Source organism: Sciurus carolinensis, chromosome 5 (assembly GCF_902686445.1).
Source record: "Sciurus carolinensis chromosome 5, mSciCar1.2, whole genome shotgun sequence".
In the NCBI taxonomy this organism is placed as follows: domain Eukaryota; kingdom Metazoa; phylum Chordata; class Mammalia; order Rodentia; family Sciuridae; genus Sciurus; species Sciurus carolinensis.
In genome coordinates, this window is record NC_062217.1 from 39,194,466 (window position 1) to 39,214,930 (window position 20,465).

The 20,465-nt window shown below is 38.0% G+C and overlaps 1 protein-coding gene across 1 annotated transcript in view; it reads left to right on the top strand.

Moving 5' to 3' along the window:
• Rcbtb1 (RCC1 and BTB domain containing protein 1) overlaps positions 1–16,482 on the top strand; it is a 39,832-nt gene extending 23,350 nt beyond the window's left edge. Inside the window, 8 exon segments of the mRNA XM_047552380.1 lie at positions 1,814–1,921; positions 2,268–2,410; positions 3,386–3,576; positions 5,814–5,825; positions 5,828–5,939; positions 8,025–8,176; positions 9,004–9,134; positions 15,447–16,482. Of these exon segments, the coding sequence (XP_047408336.1) occupies positions 1,814–1,921; positions 2,268–2,410; positions 3,386–3,576; positions 5,814–5,825; positions 5,828–5,939; positions 8,025–8,176; positions 9,004–9,134; positions 15,447–15,587 (990 nt within the window). The 3' untranslated portion in view covers positions 15,588–16,482.
• The last annotated feature ends 3,983 nt before the right edge of the window (positions 16,483–20,465 follow it).

Here is a 20,465-nt window from a genome sequence, read left to right on the forward strand (position 1 = left end):
GTTTATTGCCTAATGCTTATAGGTATTTGTGACTAAAGAATTTGAGATCACCTTTCTTTCCCAGTGGAAGTCAGCTGCGCCAGCTGATAAAGTCTTTGTAGAGCTACCTATTACTTCTTGAATGTTTGATCATAGAAGGAAGCAATTTGCTAGGGCAAAATTTTTTTGTCCTGATTGTTGTTAGCTACTTTAAAAAATCCACCCTTCAACCGCCCTCACCTTTGAGCTGATGGTTCTGTATATGAAATTATTTCTGGTTGCAACTTTAACTTGTACCTGCCACCTATCCATTTCTCAGTGCATGAAAATTATGCAAAGATACTACTGTGACACAGATGTTATAGCATCATGCATTGGGGCCCTAGAGTGCTTTAGAATTTACTGAGTTCTCACCTAGGTTGATCTAATTTTATTAATACTGATCTCATCCTGCATAGCTTCAGAATTCCTTGGGATAGTCATCAAATATCCTCTTTCAGTGTTTACGCCTTTATTTTTTGAAAATAAATTTAACTTTAAAATTACTATTAAGTGATTATTTTAACAAAGGAAAATAAATGAAATATGAGAAAAATTTGAATACTTTTTTTTTTTTCCATAGTAGTAGCAGGAATTGAACGTAGGGGCACCCTACCACTGAGCTACATCCTGGGACCTTTTTATTTTTAATTTTGAGACAGGGTCTTGCTAAGTTGCTGAGAGCCTCGCTAAATTACTGAAGCTGGCTTGGAACTTGGATCCTCCTGTCTCAGCTTCCTGAGTTTCTGGGATTACAGGGGTATGCCACCAGCTGCGGCCTAAAGCTACATCTTTTTTTGTCTCTTCTTGATCAGTCCTTTTTCCTGTCTCCCATGCTGGCTGTGCTGAACCTTTAAGCCTCCTAGCAAACCTGTGCCACCTCTGTTACTTTCAGCAGATGGCCCCCCTCTCAAGACATCTGAGGGACTACCTTGTTCTGTGAGGACCCCTGTTTAACCTCTTTCCTGTCTCCCCTCTTGCTCCCTTGTCCCTTCTCAGTGTGGAGCCTCATCCAAGCTCACCTGTTTGCCTACTAAAATTACCTACTAAATGGTCTTCCTGCCTCTAGTCTTACACGTTTCTGTCACCCTTCATATTGTGGTCAGTCAAATGTAAATTAAATTAGTCCCTATCAGTGGAAAATTCTTAGATGCATTCCACTTTCCCAAATGTCTTTTGTCACTTGTTGCCTGGCACTTCCTTCTTGTCTTCTGTTGCTGCCTGAGGTGTGTCCAGCCAGGCCCACCAGCTTGTCTTCTCTCTCTGCCTCAGACACACTGCATGCCTTCTGCCTGGAATCCTTTTCCCCTTGTTCATCCCTCAGCTCTGCTTTCTGCATTATTCCCCAAACTTTCTAGAGCTAAACGCTTGCTCCTCGCTATTCTTATAGTGCCTTGATTATCTGTGTTTCAGCTCTTACTGTCTACAGAAAATTTGCATGTTTCCACTTTCCATGTTAAACCATTACCAAACTTGGATTCCTAGTACCTTTCACAGTGTCCTAACCTACAGTAAGTGCTTAGTAATTGTTAATGATCCTCAGCTTCCTCATCTGTAAGACAGGAACCAAATGACTTCACCAAGACTTTTAAACTAGGAAGTTATGGAGTGAGAACTAATGCCAAATTCTGCCATTCTTCACCCCCCAAATTTTTCCTATTTGTGTATCAGTTGTAGGTTTACCTAGAGCAGAATACAGGTGTTGGAGTACCTGGTTTGTTTAGATGGACTGGATTTTTATTAATTCTCCCTGGCAGTTTCCAAAGCCTATTCTTTCTTTTCTCTCTGCTCTTAGGTGTATGGCTGGGGTTACAATGGCAATGGTCAACTAGGCTTGGGAAACAATGGCAATCAGCTGAGCCCCGTGAGAGTGGCAGCTTTGCACAGTGTGTGTGTGAACCAGGTAAGTGTTGAGGCCTCTTGCCAGCTGGTGAAATATCAGAGGTTTACTCCTCCTACCCCCGCACCCCGGCAAATTTCAGTGCCTTCACCTTCCCCATTTAGTATTATATCTTCCCTAAATTCCCATAGAAAGAAGCACATGATGCTGGCATATTAAGTGACAAACCGGAGTCGAAATCCAGTAGTCTAAGGTTTAGACTTTCTTAATGCTTTTTAATGTTCCAGCAAATGTCAGTCCACACCTGATGGTGAATTGGCATTCTGCAGAAGCTGGCTGTAATCTCTGAGATGTTTTCCCTGCCCTTCCTATTGTCCTCATAATGGTAACAATTTATGTTTACTTGCAGATTGTCTGCGGCTATGCACATACTCTAGCACTAACAGATGAGGGCTTGCTCTATGCCTGGGGAGCTAACACGTATGGGCAGCTGGGAACTGGCAATAAAAATAACCTGCTAAGCCCAGCACACATCATGGTGGAAAAAGAAAGGTAACTTGGCTGTGCTATGTCTTGGGACTGTGTGTGTGTGTTATGGTCTTGGGACTGTGTGTGGCAGAGCTGTGGTATTTGGCTTTGTGACTCTTCCATTTTATTAACATTCTCATTTTGAGTAAAATGGTTTTGAGTTCCAGCCAGAATGAACATGATGTTGGTATGATCCTTATGCAGCTTTCTGAAATAACCACCTCTGATGGATAGGTGTGAATGCATGTTGGTGTAATTCTGACAGATTTGGTATTTTACCTTGAGTAGGGAAGTAAAACAGGGTCTGTGATTATGTTGAAATTCAGTGTGGTACAAACTTTCCCTGTTCGCCAACTAAATGCACTTACAAATAAAACCTCTTAAAAGGACATTATCTGTTTAAATATTAATTTAATGTGTTACTGGAATAGATGCTTAATGAACCAAGTTTTGAGGTTTCATCCACTAAGTGCTGAGCGTTGACTTGTGCTTCCGGGACACTGCCTACGGAGCGTGCTGTGAAATGCAGTGTGTAGCCTCAAGACCTTTTGGATGGGAATGTTCAGAGTCCATGATCCTTTGCTCAGTGTTTATGAGCCTTATGAGTGTTCTGAACTCTGGTAGAGGTGGGAGAGAAATTACAAGGAAATGGTATGTTGAAGATGTTGGTATTTACTACATTTTAACTCCCCGGAATAGTCAGAACGTTTTTTTCAGTGTCTACTTTCCTTTTTCTTTGGTTTCTATTCTGCTTTTCTAAGTTTTCCTCAACAGTACGTATTATTTATCCTAACTGAGGATCCTAACTTACCCTAAGCTGTCAGGAAGTGGGAGAGACAGGGCTCTTTTGGTTTTGTCCATGTGACATGGCTGCTAGCGACTCCGGATCTTGGGCTGTTTTTTGAGGTGTTCCAAGCATGAACTTTTTAATTTCTGTGTCGGGTGTGCTGAGGGCTTCTGTGGTAAGGAAGTGACGTGTGTTTTTCTTAAACTTTTCAGGGTAGTGGAGATCGCAGCCTGTCACTCCACTCACACCTCTGCTGCCAAGACCCAGGGAGGGCATGTGTACATGTGGGGCCAGTGCCGGGGCCAGTCTGTGATCCTGCCCCACCTCACCCACTTCTCCTGCACTGACGACGTGTTTGCGTGCTTTGCCACTCCTGCTGTTTCTTGGCGCCTTCTGTCTGTAGGTAAGACACCCAGGCACCTTCCACCCAGCAGGAGTGGTACTGTCAACTGACCACTTAGCAATTCCTGCATATGTGCTAGTTGTAGGCTCTTTTAGGTTCTGCCATGTTTTATTTTCCTTTTGCTTTAATATTTTTCCCCAGTGATCACCATATTTAAGTATGTCATTAAATATTCCTAAAGATTCTTTTTTCCCTCCCTGAGTGCTTTCTTTTTAATTGAGATCAAATTTACATAACATAAACTGGGCACGGGTGGCGCACGCCTGAAATCCCAGCAGCTCTGGGCTGAGGTGAGAAAATTCAGGAGTCAAGGCCAGCCTGGGCAATAGAGAGAGACTGTCTGAAAGAAAGGAAATAAAACCCCAACCAAAAAACTTACATAACATAAAGTTAACCATTTTTTGAAGTGTAGAATCCAGTGACATTTAGGATATTCCTAGTGTACATCCATCATTTACATCACTCCGAAAGAATACCTTGCATTCAGTAAGCTTCACCCCCATTGTCATGAGCACAAGAGCACCTTGAGGAGGAATCAGGCTGCAGCTAAACTTAATGTGAAATAAACAGAACATTTCCTTTAAATTCATTTTGCCAGCTTCTTTAACTGTGTGTGTATGTATCTCAATACATAAGATTAGAAAGAATTTTGTTTGCTGAGTGGGACTGTTTAGCTCTTATCACACACAGGTAGCATGAATAGCCCAAATGCAGCTATACAACATGTCCTGTGATTTCTCAATATACTGCTGACTGGTCCTATTTATAAAAGGCTTCCTCAGGTTCTTGCATCTTAAGAAGGCATAGATATCCTTTTCAGTCCACTGTTGTGACATTTTCAGTATTAGGTTTGAAAAAAATGTGGTTGGTGATTGTTTCAGTACTAAATGATTTCTTTCCCTTCCAGTCACTAAAAGTCAGAAGTGTTTTTTTTCCTTCTCACTTATGATCTCAGCTGAGTGTTAGGAAGAGGGTCAGATGGTGAATTCATACCTCTGGGGAATATTTCTATTCTGAAAGGTGCTATACTTGTCACTGGAAACAGAAGGGGAAGGGTCATTTCCACCCTGTGACAGATGCAAAAGTGGCAGCACCCACAAAAGCCTCTGTTTGGGATGGGAAGGTAGCCATCTCCACCCCTGCACTTTTTGCTCCTCGGTCATTTCCTGTCTTCGGTCCTGTAGTGATCCAGGCTCAGAATCAGGGAAAGACTAGATTTAGAGAAATTTTCCACTGTTCCTCTTCAGCCAGGAGGGCTCTGCATTGTGGGGTTGAGTCAGAGCTGCAGCTCAAGGTCAGAGGGCTTAGGCAAATGATATTTCCTTCCTCATTTGTTAAGTTATAGCCTAGGTTTTAGCTGAACTCTTTGGTTAAGCCACTGTTCTCAGCTTGTAGGCAGTTGAAGCTTTTCTCCATGTCCATAGCGCTTTTTTCAATACTCGGTGAGAACCTCTGGAATTTGTTTCTGTAATGTGCCTCCTTCTCTTTTCCTTTCTTCCTATATGTAAAGAACGCGTCGCATGAATTCATGAAGGAGCCCTTCCTTTTCCTTCAGGATAGCACAGTTCTGCTTATTATGGACTCATCACAGCAGTTCTTGTTGGGTGATATCACCTGCTCTTGTAAAACTCTGCTCTTGTTACTGAGTGCATTTGCTCAGTTTCTAGGTTGTGAGGATTGCTTATACATTCATTTTTAGGGTTGAGTGGAATGTTTAGATTTTAGATGATTAGGTAAAGCTATGTCTCTGCTTAAGAATCTAACTGCTTAGTGTGACCACTTGATGGTAAATTTGTCTCAGGCTTCCTTGATTTGATTATTGCTGACCCCTCCAAACCACTCCAAAGCCAGAGTAGAGATGTTCTTAGTGTTTTGGTCAAAGAAAATTGACATATTCTCAGTCCTAGAGAAGAACCTCCTCGGTTGTGAGGGAGTTACCAAATCTTTATGAACTCCCTGTACCTGGATTTTTTTTTTTTTTTCTTAACACACATTTCTCATGACTGACTAATCATCTAAGACTGGTATTTGATTTCTCCAAAAACTTGTTTTTATGGTAGTTTGTAGATGCAGGACACTTATTTTAATACCGTGATATTGATTTATCAAATAACTCTCGGAAAAAAAATTGAACGGAGTTAGCTACCATGTTGCTGCTGCTGATCTTTTGAAAGTCTTTCATATCTTAAATCTGTCTACTGAGCTTTCTGTATTAATAGTGTGTTTGTTGCCTTCAGAGCATGAAGACTTTTAACAGTTGCAGAGTCACTGAAGAAAGAATTTGATAGTCCAGAAACTGCTGATCTCAAGTTTCGAATTGATGGAAAATATATTCATGTCCATAAAGCTGTTTTGAAAATCAGGTATTTTTTGATGAACTTAGAGACATCAATAACTTTGTTTTCTTTTTGCATTTTCACTTACTATGCCACAAAATGGATACTGCAAAGCATTAGTCTTAGCAGTAAAAAGAAACATTACAACCAAATATTTTTGCAGATATTTATCAAATCCATTTATTATCAAAGAGTTTCATTTATGCTCCTGCAACTTTTAGGAAAAGTGTATGGGGGTGTGTAAGTATTTGTCTTTTTTTTTTTTTTTTTTTTAAATTAAGGATTTTGGGCTGGGGATGTAGCTTAGTGGGGTAGAGTGCTTATCTAGCATGCACGAGGCCCTAGGTTTGATTCCCAGTGCCACAAAACAGAACAAAAATCTTTCAAGTATTTGTTTACATTGGAAAATTTGTTTAAGTAATATCCTCTATTTAAAAATATTTTTTAGTTGTTGATGGACCTTTATTTATTTATATGTGGTGCTGAGAATTGAACCCAGTGCCTCACATATGCTAGGCAAGTGCTCTGCCACTAAGCTACAACCCCAGTCCTTCATAATGTCCTCTTCTATTAAAGGTTCATTTTTCCCAAGTAGAAAACTTTCATAGTTAGGAATACTAGGCTTCTGGCACTGAGGAACATCTAATTTCCAGTTAAAGAAAAGTTCTTTAGCTGTAATAAATGGCAGGAGTTCCTTATATAAATATGAGGGAACTATGCATTTATTAATAACTGTTTCAGCTATTGCTACTGAGGTTATTATTACAGAGAGAGACATGTAAAATCAAACTGTTTACACGTCTTTTTTTGGAAATTTAGTTACAAACTAAAGTAATGCATTTTAGGGGAATCGAGAAACTATATACCATTCATTACCTCAGGCCAACATATCTGAACCACAGTATTGGTTGAAAAGATGAACTGGATGTGTGTCTCTGCCAGTGACCCTGTGGTCAGCTGGTCTGTCCTTTCATTGCAGTTTTCTGACCTGTATGTTATACCCTGCTTAGACAACTCTTTCTTTTTAACTTCTCAGAGTAATTATGTAACTGGAGCCTTTTTTTTTTTTTTAAAGTATTTAGAATGGGTTTTGAAGATATTGTGTGTGTCCTTTGTATCATATCTCACTTTAAATAATGACTTACAAAAAAATCAAAGCATGCTGTACTGTAAGCAAATTCAGTATCAAGAGATCAATTACTCATGCAAGTGGATCTGTAAATATAATGCAAAAAAAACCCAGCTTGGGTTTTCTTGAAATATGTGACTGTGTTAATGAAGGTGTTTTATAGATACATTTGTGGCAGGCCTGGGAGGGGAGGAAAGAGAGTGAGCAGGCCACTCAGACACAAACTGAGAGTGACTTTGTGATAAGTCAGAAAGGAAAAAAAAACCTGTCCTGTCAGATAGTGGAGCAGTAATCAGCTGAAACAGATCAGTTAACATTTAAACTCAGTAAATTAATTACATAAAATGAATAACCATTTCAGTGATGTCAATATATAACTAAAAGTTTTGAATTCTCATTTATTTTTTTGTTTTCTGTTTTTGCAGTGCTGCGGATGGAACCCAATGTCTTGTGCATGCTAGGCACACGCTCAGCTACTGAGCTACATCTGCAGCTCTCATTTCATTATTTAAAATGCACTTCCGTATACTCTTAAAAATAGCAAATGAGCCAAAAAACTTGATCAGAAAGGGGCTGTCAGGTAGAAACAGTCGTACTGTTGCAGTGCCAGGTAATTCTGGGCTGTCCGATGTCTTACTACTTAGTAGGCGGTATCAGAAATGAAAGTGAGGGCTGGGGTTGTGGCTCAGTGGTAGAATATTTTCCTGGCATGCGTGAGGCACTGGGTTTGTTCCCCACCACATTAAAAAGGAAACAAAAAAACTAAATAAACAAAATAAAGGTATTGTGCCCATTTACAATAAAAAATAAAAATTAAAAAAAGGAAAAAATCAAAGTGAGGGCGTGTGAAAGGCAGTTGAAGACGCTCTGGCATGGGGGATGTTTTTAGGTTGTGATCACAACACAGTCGCCAAGGGTTCCTCTAATACCTGTTTGTCTGACTTCATTACATTCATCAGCTAACTTTTGCTACTGTGTTTTAGGTGTGAGCACTTTCGATCCATGTTCCACTCATATTGGAATGAGGACATGAAGGAGGTGATAGAAATAGATCAGTTTTCTTACCCTGTGTATCGTGCCTTTCTCCAGTACCTCTACACAGACACGGTGGATCTGCCGCCCGAAGATGCCATAGGTACCTCAGGCTGTGTGGTCAGGAGCACATTGCTTCATGCCTTACAGTAATGAAATGTAAAGAGTTTCAGGTGTATTGGCTTTTATTTAGTTATTAAAAAAAAAAGTTCGAAGTAAATGTTTTTAAAAACAGTTCTGGGTAGTTTTCATGGTTAATAATTATGGACAGTTTATAACTGGACTTATTTTAATTTTTAATATAAAGTATAAGTTACTAATTAATGGGCTTTGCATTTTGGAAAAAAATGAAGGGGGGAATTCCATTTCCCCTCTTCCTTTGTACTATAGAAGAGACCATAAGGGAGTATAGGAGAGGTATGTTTTGGAGGTGGGAGAGATTGGGAATAAGAATTTACATACTCAAATTCAGAATATTTGCTAAGAGGACTGGGGTTGTAGCTCAGTGGTAGAGTGCTTGCCTAGCATGGGTGAGGGTTCAATTCTCAGTGCCACATGAAAAACAAATAAAAAATAAAGATTAAATTCTTTTTTTTTTTTTTTTTGGTGGTGCAGGGGATTGAACCCAGGGCCTTTTTCATTGTAGGCAAGCACTCTACCAACTGAGCTATATCCCCAGCCCAGGTTAAATTCTTTAAAAAAAAAAAAAAAAAAAAAAAAAAAAAAAGGCTGGGGAGATAGCTCAGTTGTAGAGTGCTTGCCTCGCAAGCACAAGGTCCTGGGTTCAATCCCCAGCACTGCAAGAAAAAAAAAAAAGTATTTGCTAAGAAACTTGTGACTTCATAACTTTTCACCAATGAAATGTGTATGTTTATAAATTATGGGAAGTATTGTAAACTAGATTAAACCTCTCATACTCTTTACTTCTAGGTCTTTTGGATTTGGCAACATCTTACTGTGAAAACAGACTGAAAAAACTTTGCCAGCACATTATCAAGCGAGGAATCACTGTGGAGAATGCCTTTACACTATTTTCTGCTGCAGTCAGATATGATGCAGAGGTAACAAAACAGTGAACAGCAAACCAGAATCACCTGTAGCTCCCTGTGCTCATTTACCCCTCTTCTCTCATGTGACCCAAGGAACATTATGAGTAACTTCGCCTGTTTAGAGATTCAGTTAACCAACTGATCCTCAAAAATGAAACCTGGTCTTTCTCCTTTTATTCTCTGTTCATTGTCTCCAGATTGGTTGTTCCTCCACTTCCATTCTTAACTAAGATAAGAACCTAACTGACTGAGGTCCCGGCAGCTGTGCACCCAACCGGACTGACAGGCAGAGAGCCTTAGCTTCTAGTCTTTCTCGGCATCTACATGTCTGTTTTTCAAGACCCACTGCTGTCTCCCCAACTCTACCCTTTCAGAAACCTAGGATGCATATGATTTGTATCCATGTGTGCTCCAGAATTCTGTCATTGTCTGATTATAATTCACAAGTATTCATGTGTTAAGAACTTGCTGTGGAATCCTTTGTTTTTATTTGCACTGGATCGAGTTCCTAACCTGGGATTCTCAGATCTCTAGAGTCTGAATTAGTGGACTTTGGGGAGTCTTAAATTTTGTGTTTATAAAAGTACATTTTCTTGAGATTGAGAAGCAAAGCATCAGATTGTAAGCTCTTCATGAGTAGGAGCTGTACCTTACTGTAGTGCCTGGCTTATATTAGGTACTTGATGGTAAATGTTTGTTGAATCCCAGGAAACAGTATCCTAAAGAATGCAGTAAGAATAAGGTTGGTTTTACAAATTTATAGAGAATAAAAGGTATAGGGGAAATTGGGTGTGGTGATACATGCCTGTTAGCTCAGTGACTTGGGAGGCTGAGGCAGAAGATCTCAAGTTCCAGGCCAGTATCAGCAACTTAGCGAGGCCCTGTTTCAAAAATAAAAAGTAGGGCTGAGGTTGTGACTCAGTGTTTGCCTAGTATGTGTGAGGCACTGGGTTTGATTCTTAGCACTGCATATAAAAATAAATATAGGTCCAACAACAATGAAAAAAATATTTATAAAAGCGGGGGTGGCTGGGGATGTGGGTCAGTGGTAAAACACCCCTGTGCTCAACCTTCCCTAGCACACCCCTCCAGCACACCCCACCAAAAAAGAGAGGCTAGAGGGATCTGATGTCTAGCTAAGATTGGTGTGTTAGCCTATTTTTATAGGTGTTTTATTATCATTTTACAAGGTGGAATACCTGTAACAGGAAATTTATCAAAGATCCATGTTGTGGCCTTTGAGGTAATAGAGGACAAACTTCATAATCTATCACACTTAAAAATTGAAGTTGACCATTAAGTCTTACATTTTCAAAATGTATACTATTTTTGTTTGAGCTTATGTTGCAATTATAAATATTTGATAAGGTCAAATGTAGCTGACTTTGTGTCCTGACAGCAGATGGAAGACTGATCAAAGTAAATTATTTCTAATAGAAAAGGGAGGTAGCAATATTCTTCCCTACCTTCCTGTGACACCTTGAACCTCTTCACTAGAAATGTTGTTTCTTTAGATTTCTTTTCCATCCCATGATATAATTTTAAATTGGATCAATGCCTTTTCTGTCCATTTGGCAATTGATTCCAGAATCTTCCCTGTGCATGTGCACACTCCTCTGCATTCAAAAGTTCCATACCCTGGACTATGACCTTGCAGACTTACACTGGTCAGATCAACCTGGATAGAGACAGACATCTTGGAAATTTCCTCCCTTCAGTTAAAATTTGCCCTAGAAGGTTTACAGGAAAAACCTAATTCCATTTCTACCCATAGCAACTGATTGCTTACTAATTTCTGTTTTTCTTGTAGTAAGTATAAACACATTTGAAAACTGTTCCTTTAGAGATCACAAATAATATGTGATTTCCTGAGCCTGTCACAGTGTGGGCATACTGCCAGCACTCAAAATACACATTAAATGACTGGATTATATTTGAAACACCTCACTGTGAAGGGGTGCTTTAAAAAATATCTAAAATAGCAAACCTGAAATTCCACAAGTGTTACACATTCATTGTAAAAAAAAAAAAAAAAAATTAGAGAATTGAGAGAAGATAAAAGAGAAATAATTGCTTCTTTCTATAGTATTTTTTTAAGGTTTTTATATAAGCATCATAATTATAATCAATTATAATTGATGTGCATTTACCTTTTATTTTATTAATACTATAGACTAATGAGTCAATAACTAGTTTTTACAGTAGAAGAAAATCTAACTTTGTATGTGTGTGTATACATCTGTAACATGTTAGTTGATTGAAAGCTTCTAATAAGTCAGATTGGAAATTAACTGTAAGAACTAATTTTGAGAAGCTCAACTTGGGGGTACTAGGTGACCATCAGCCTTGTCAGTAGGTCAAAATGTGAGGAAGATGGTGGCTGCCTGCTTCTCACATTTATTCTTTTTTCTATAAAAAGTGATTATGGCTCCACCACGTCCCCTTTGACAGGATAATTTTGTACACAAAAATGTGTAGACTCAGTTATGAGGATTTAAAAAAAAGCAAACTGGTTATTGTGGAACCCTTGCATTATGAATGCATTATCAAACTTTCTTCAAGTTTTATGAAGGACTTGAAGAATGATTGTTTAATTATCCCCTAGTACAGACCTGAACAAATACTGACATCAAGAGAGAAATGGGAATAAAATATCAAGATCATTCAGTATCTTATTGTAAAAATCTTGAAATGCTTAGTATTTATACTGATCCTTTTTTAGGAAGATTTTGGCTTTTACATTTAGTTGAACATATGAGAAATAGTTGACAAGTATTATTTGTTTCACCAAAGCAGAGAACTTTCCAGAAAAATCTTACTTGCTGAGCAACTCATGTCTTACAGTTTTGTTTGGGTACAAAACTCTCTTAACAGTGGTTTTGGATTATGAGTGTTGGAAAGCTTAGTACCAAAGCCTTTTTTTTTTTTTTTTTCTTTGAGGACTAAATTACATTTTCCTGGATCTGTAGGTCATGAAATGTTTTTTTTGTGTAACAAAAGAAAGCACCTTTATTTTAGCCATGTGATAGGACATTCCCCAAAACAAAACCACATTGGTCTTTGTAACTTGAAATGCTATAAAATGAACTATATATTTATGGTTTGGAGGCTTGTTTTTTGCAATCAGCAACAGCTTTATACAGAGGTAGGTGTCGTCAGTGATTCCCCCACCCCCACCCCATCTGGAGTGTATCTGAAGGTGGCTGGGACATGAGGCAGCCTGTCTTCTCTGTCCCATTTGGTCTTCTGCACAAGTATTTGATTATTTTAGCTGTGGAATTTTAAGACCAGATAAGGACTCTATTAAAGTCTGCTTTAGACTTTTTAAAATTGAGAATACTAAGATCATCAGTCCTCTGTTTTGTTACTGAAGAAAATCTGTGGAAAGAACTTGTTTTCAGAGTATATATAATGGGAATAATTTAAATGTTTAAAGATATGGAATGAATAAATTTTTTTAGAATTTTTGATTTTATTTATTTGCTAATTATAATAAATCTACTCTTTTGATTTGTCTGAAAGCCACTTTATAATAATTTTACCACAGAATGTCATAAAATTTAGTTTCTGATACAAGGAATATTATATGAGACCTCCATTTTAGATTCTTTCCACTTCCCTATTCCAAGGACCTTAAGAAGACTTTCCTTTTATTATGAACTTTTATCATCTATTGGCTACATAACCCTTCATCTATTTTTATTCTGTTTTGAACTTTAAAAAAAATCTGTTGGTCAAATGATTCCTTTTTGGAATTGTTTTATATATAAAGCCCCACAGTCCTATTATAGTTGTTACTATTTGGGAAAGAGTTGCATTTTCTTGTGTAAGTGCAGAATAAGATGAACAGATCATGCAGGTTCTTTTGATATTGAAGTGTGACCTCACCAGGTGTGGTGGCACCCACTTGTAATCCCAGTTACTTGGGAGGTTGAGGCAGGTGGTTTGCAAGTTCAAAGCCAGCCTCAGCAATTTATCAAGGCCCTAAGTAACTTAGCAAGACCTTGTCTCAAAGACCTAGGTATGTGGCTCAGTGGTTAAGTGTCCCTGGGTTCACTCCCCACCCCGCATCTCCCCAAATGTGGCCTCATCAGAAGGATATTTAACTGACCTCTCAAAGGTGAACTGACTCAGGCCCTTGGTTGGTGAGTGTACTAACTGTGCCACTCTCTGAGGCATATGAACTTGCAAGCTCAGATCTCTTATCTCCTAATGCATTTAGAGCTTTCTTTTGCATAGAAGTGCCTTGGTCAAAGTTCATTTATTTAATTAAATTAGATTTATATTGTTTTCAGTATTCTATAATTTGACTTTTGATATTTGAAACTGTTAAACATTGATTAATATTAAGATATATCATAAGTTCAAACTAATTGGTAGGGAAGGGAAGGCAGTTTGATAGAAGCATTTTCATAAATGTATGGAGTGAATTATAATTAGCACCATTTATATACCTGTAATGTAGTATGTAAAAAAGTATTCTTAAAGTTGATGCTGAAGGTAATTTCTGCACAATTAGTAAGTAACCTCACTTTTCATGTACTCTGAAAAGATGTCGAATTCCAGTTAGTAGACTTACCAGTAATAAGGTATGGTGCCAGAATTTAGTGTATTTCCTTTGTGAATTTGAAATCATACAATTAAAATGTAACATTTAACGATTCTTATCTGATACATGGTTTGAAGAACTTTCTGTGCGCAGGATTACTTCTTCCCAAGCCATGTGTAAACTACTTCACTACTTTTGATTACTAAATAAGATTAAAATGTGACTTTTTTGTACTTGTGGAAAATAATTTAGTCCTGAAAACTGTTTTTCAATCACTGGATTATAATACTGAGAGCAGTGCTTTTTTCTTGAATAATCATCTGAGAAGGAATAGTTTTATTGTTTTGCATTTTATTTTATTATGACACACGTTCAGTTGTACTTTTAGCCCACTGAGAATCTCTGATTAGGAAACACAGACCCAAAGCCAGGCATGATGGTGCATGTCTGTAATCCCAGCAATTTGGGAGACTGAGGCAGGAGGATCGGAAGTTTAAGGCCAGCCTGGACAACTTAGCAAGACCTTGTCTGAAAAAGATTAAAAAGGTCTGAAGATGTAGCTCAGTGGTAAAGCACCCTTGAGTTCAATTGCCTGTACAAAAAAGAAAAGAAAAAGTTCCAGAGATTGTACTGACATGTCAAATATACTTTGAGTTTTTTCTGGGAAACAAAATTCAGGCAGCCAACTGGCTAATAACACATTCACTGTGTGGTTTATCTCTTAATTCTGAGTTTAGTTTAGGGCATCTTTTAGCCAGGGTCAGAGGACCCTTAACATAAGGAAATAGTTGTTAGCAGAGGTCTATACTGAGAGCAAAAAAGAGATCCATGTTTGCCCACTCTAGAATTCCCTCCTAATGGTAGCTGGGAACTTGACATCAAGGTCCTGCCGTTCAAGGGTCACGTTTCTGGTTCAGTTGAATTTTGAGTATTGACTTCTGGTGGACAACTAACCAGGGACCAAGTTATAAAAATCAAGCTGTTTGTGCTAAGGGCTTTTAGTGTGATTTGCTTTACTATGTGTATCTAGTTTCTCATATGTGTTCCAGGTGCCTAATTGATTTACTAAGTATATGCTCCAACATTAGAAGGAATAAACAATATTAGAGTTTTGTGGACAGTGAAAGGATGTGTAAGCATAGACAAAAATCAAGTTTTTAATTGTTCTGGTTTCCTACTTGTGTATATATAATTATTATTTTCTAAATGGTGGTGGGTGGGTGACTTCCCAGTAGTCTACCTGAAAAATCCAATTTCTGTAACTATGTTTCTCTGGTGTTGACTTTCCGGGAGGTGTGTGGTGTGGAAGTTCAACATTTTTTGAAAAATCATTTTTTAAAAATGATTTTTATTAGAAGAATGCAAAAGTCAATTTGAAGTTTCGGGGATTTTCTTTTTAATATATCACTTTAGGTGAACCATAAATCTTTATGCAATTTCTATTTCTTAAAATGGTCTCCTTAAACCCCACATCTTAATTTCTTTCTCTGGTATCTTGAACATAACAAAACATGAACTAAAGTGGCACTTGACTTTGTACAACACTGTCTTGAGTGTAACTGGACTATGGTAACCATGGAAGACTGCTGCCCCCACCCCACCCCAGCATGTGTGTGCGTGTGTGGGAGATTCACACTCAGTCAGGGATCTGGCCTCTTCAGTGTGTTTTCCGGGAGGGTGAGCAAGTTGGGATGAGGGGTTTATAGAGAAGAAATTAAATTAAAATTAATAAACAAAGGCCTCTTCTTGTTTTTATTTTTGTTGTATGTGTCCAGGATTTAGAAGAATTCTGCTTTAAGTTTTGCATCAATCATTTGACAGAAGTTACACAGACGGCAGCATTTTGGCAAATGGATGGCCCTCTGCTAAAGGAGTTCATTGCTAAAGCCAGTAAATGCGGAGCCTTTAAGAACTGAAGCCGAGGCTGCTGGGGTGTGTGTGAGCGCTGGGGGGCACTGTTGGTGATGTGTCCAGCTTGTGCTCTACGGGTGATGTGATTCTGCAGGTAAAACCCATCAGGTTGTTTTTTCCACATCTGAGACAGTTCTCTGTAGGAATACAGGAAAGATACTCGGCTTTTCCTCAGCCCATTTTAAACAACTTCTGTTTCCAGATATGTATATTTAAACGTGACTTTCTTACTTTGGGCTGGAACATTGTGAAGGGATGAAAGTTCAGCTGCTTTTGTTTTTGTAATGATTAGAGGAACTTCTGAACTTCGAAAAAGGAAGTTGTTGAGAACTCTGTTGGGTCACATAGTACAACCCCTTGACTTCAGGAGCTGTGATTGTGAAATGAGCACAGGCTCACCAGGAATTCACAGTGCTGACCAGGCAGAAGAGCGGGGTAGGTGAAGTGCTGCTCTTAGTTCCAGTCAGTACCTTACTGGGAAGGACAGTTAGAATTGTTTGAAACTTTGTTGGTGTGTATTCACTCTTGATGGCTTTTTAAACTTCAAGGTATATCAAAGGAATATTCCATTTAACTTTTAACATTGGGTTAAATCTGTTGAAATAATTGAGTAAAAGTAAATTTGTAGGTTAACCAGGAGCAGTACTGTAGAACTATCCATGAAAAATTGATAACGAAAGAATCTTTGTTTGGATAAAGGTGAATGTTTTATTAATTAGAATCTCTACTAATCTCATGGTGTGTTATTTCAGTAAGGTTGAATTTGAAAAATGGAATGTAAATTACCCCGTCACCTCTTCCCCTATAAATGATCACTCATAAAAAAAAAAACAAAAAAACAAACAAACAAAAAAAAAACATTGTGTACTCCTGCCTTCTCCTATGGCTGCTGAATCATCAGATCTGCTGCATTATGACTTGAGGAAGTGGTCTTAAAACCACCTTTCTTACAAGGACTTAATGGAATTTGCTTCATATATTTTATCTAGACCAAATTCCATCACCGACTTGTTTAACAAGGACTTAATGGAATTTGCTTCATATATTTTATCTAGACCAAATTCCATCACAGACTTGCTTATTTGAAACTTCACCATCTTTCAATTTGGGATTTTCCCCTTTTAATTGTGTTAGCTAATAATACTGTTTAGCAGAATTTAATTTAAAGGAATCCTAAAATCATGGTTTTCCAACAAAGCTCCTATATAAAAGACAGTTATTACTTTTTGGTCTGGTTATGAAATGTGACTGGGATATAAGAGTGTTTACTTTTGAGTTTTATCACATGTTCATCGAGCTTGCTGTAAGAACAAACCTTTGTTGAACTCTCTGGTCCATGGACTCTTGTCCATTCATGTGAAGTCTTTTACTATGGTTTCCTGAGAGAGGACCCTTCTGAACTTAGTGCCTGAATTTGTTTTCAGAGCTACATTCACAAGAGAGAAGATATGTTGCAGCTAAAATATGTTACTATTTTAGCACTGTTCTTAAATATTGTATTAGGGTGAATGGGGAGGGATGCTCCAAAGATAATTGTTGATAGGTGAAGTAAGTTCAAACTTTAGAAGTCCCCATCCTCTTTTCTCTTGATAGTATCACAAGTGACTGAAGTCCAATAAATTAGTTAAAATTAGTTCTGCAGCATGATAGAATTTTTCTTGCTGTATCGATGAATGCACATTAACTTGGCTCTAATGGGTGGTATTTCTAATAATTACAATTCTGTAGGATTATGATCTGAACAAAATGAGAACTTCAGTATGTTTACTATTGCTTACTTGAAAAAATAAATTTCTTCAAAAAGCACAAAATGAAGTGGTAGATCCATATGCATGGATAGTTCATTCATTCAGCAAATATTTACCAAGTTCCTAATATAGGTGAAGAACCACTTCTCAGATTACTGAGTAATTTGTATGAGTATGTATGATAGTGAAGAGAACAAGTCCTTCAAAAAATACTTGAGTATTTTTTTTAAATATACTCTTATTTTTCTACTACTTGGTTTTATTGTTAATCATAGTGGGAGATGGAAGCAATTCTTTAAATTGATTTTTATTTCATTTGATGTAATAACAGAAGCCAAAGTGTTCACATTTCTTAAAATATCACTACATGTACTCTTGGACTTCTTACTGGAACAATGTTTGATACTCTAGTATATAAGTGGTATTTATGTAATGTTTAAAATGATATTAATAAAGTAATCTGGTAAGGCAGGCATCTAGAGTTGTTTTTCCCCCACTTAGAAGTGTGCAGTATGCAGCCTTAAGTAGGAAATTTTGATATGTGGGACAGCATGGATTAACTTGGCCGACATCATGCTAACTGAAAACAAACCAGTCACAAAAAGACAAATTCTGTGTGATTGTACTCATGAGGTTCATATCTGGAATAGTCAGGTGCAGAGGCAGAAAGTGGAAGGGTGGTTGTCAGGAGCCGGGGGGGAGAGAACGAGTTGTTTTATGAGTACTGTTTCAGTTTTGCAAGGTGAGTTTTTTGGTGATTGATGGTTGCACAATGTGAATTTATTTAATGTCACTGTACACTTAGAAATGGTTGAGATGGTCAATTTTTTATTACATATATTTTATCACAGTTTTAAAAAAATCAGTAGTAAAATTCTTAACTGGTAGGCAACTAGAAATTAGGGCTGTGAACATGTCCATGGCTTGATTCTCAGCTATACACACACAAATCCTAGGATTTTATTCCTCTTAAAAGATATTACAATTGAACTGTCATATCTGAATCCTCTTGGGATACTGACAAATGAAAAAAATAACACCTCTTGCTAAGGAGCTTGCTTAGGGGAGATAGGGTTAAGAATTAATGACACAGTAAGATATATTTTTTCATAAGAGAAAAACGAATAGGGTTAATACAAGTAGTTGTTCTGAATGAAGATGGTCTGCACAGAAGAGGGAAAATGGTGCTTTCTGCTCATCTCCAGAACGGGGGTAAGTGGCATGAACAAAGGCTTAAGAGGTTGGGGCTGATGCACCTTCTAGAACTTACATTAGCAAGTTTGTTTGGTTAGAATGTAGATAAGCCAGTGACTGTTAGAAGGAAATGTTGGAAATATTTATATAGTATACAGTCAATAATTATCCCCCCCCAAAAAATAGTTGTTTATAACTTCTAGACTTTTTTCCATATGTTAAAAAAGTATACACAAATGTGTAGCTGTTATTTTCCTAACTGCAAATAAAGTAATTATCTTCAGTACAAAAAAAAAAAAAAAATTATCCCCCAAATGCTAGGCACTATGCCCTGTGCTTCATACACTTTTCTTATTTAGTGGTCACATTTTGTCCCATAAAACGAAATTAGGCTCATATCTATTCAATAATTTGATTGAGGTGTTTTAGTAATGACAGGGTGAAGCATACTCAGGTCTGTTGTAGCAGTTTGCTTACTTTATGACCCCCAATATAGGATGCTCCACTGTGCCAAATGACCTACTGTGAGTGACGGATTAAATTTGAAAGTAAAGTAGAAGACAGTGCTTTTTAAATAAAGATCATGACATCAAAATCATTAATCAGATAAGCCTTGCTCTAAGATGTCGTAGTGGGATAGGAAGTTAACATTAGTCTCATCTAGACCAGGGGAAGTCTCTATTCAGCAAGGCTCAGATGGAATCTCGTCTTCTGTAGTTTTAAAAGGGCCCCAGCTGATTCCAGTATGCAGCCAGAGTTACTACACTGATTTAGTCTTCTGTCCTTTAGGTGATGACTTGGACTAGGGCTGCTGTTAAAATGGGAATGGAATATATTTTTCCATCTATTTCATAGTCTTCCTTCAGCAGATGCTTTTGATTACTTATGCCTGGGGACTCCATTCAGACCCATTTTGACGTGCAACATTATTCTGAGTCAGAGAACTGTGGTTGGGTGTGGGACAAACACCTGACAGGTTCAAGGCCAGTGTGTCAGGAAGCCAGACTGTCTCAGGAAAAAAAAAGGTGTGTGGTGGGGGGACTGGGGCTGTGACTCCAAGGTAGAGCACTTGCTTAGCATGTCTTAGCCCCAGTATTTGCCCCCAAAGCGCGGGGGGGGGGGGGTGGTTAGGACTATAAATAGGAGAATGTCAGTAGATGGTGGTGGTATGGGCACAAAAATCTGAATCGTGTATTTTTGAGAAAAACTTTTAACTATTCTCTTCATTCTTGCATATTCCCACTTACATTTTTATTAACAGAGTCCCACTTTAGATTTTGGTGTTTCAAAGATGATAAATGGTCACTGAGGACTGGGAAGGAAGGGAGCGGGTATGGGGATGGGAAAGACAGAAGAGTGAATCGGACATAACTTTCCTGTGTTCATACATAAAAACACATCACTGTAGCTCCACATCATGTACAAAGTTATACTCCATGTATGTGTATGTCAAAATACATTCTACTGTCATGTATAACTAAACAGATTTAAACAGATTTAAAAAAAATCTGTTTCTAAATAGTCATATAATAACTGGCTGAAAAGAAATTTCTGAAAAGCATACTAACACAAAGACAGGTAAATTTGGTACAAGAGAAACAGTACATTCAGATTTATTATTATCTGAGTGCCATTATGGGCTGAAACTGGTCTCAAAAGTTATGGATTTTTTTGGGGGGTGGGGGCGACCGGGGATTGAACTCAGGGGTACTCGACCACTGAGCCACATCCCCAGCCCTATTTCATATTTTATTTAGAGACAGGTCTCACTGAGTTGCTTAGGGCCTCAATTTTGCTGAGGCTGGCTTTGAACTTGCAATCCTCCTGTCTCAGCCTCCTGAGCCACTGGGATTACAGGTGTGCGCTCTGCAAAAGTTATGGATTTTGATGCATTTATTTTACCAACATTTCTTGAGCATGTTAAGTGATGGGAGTATAATA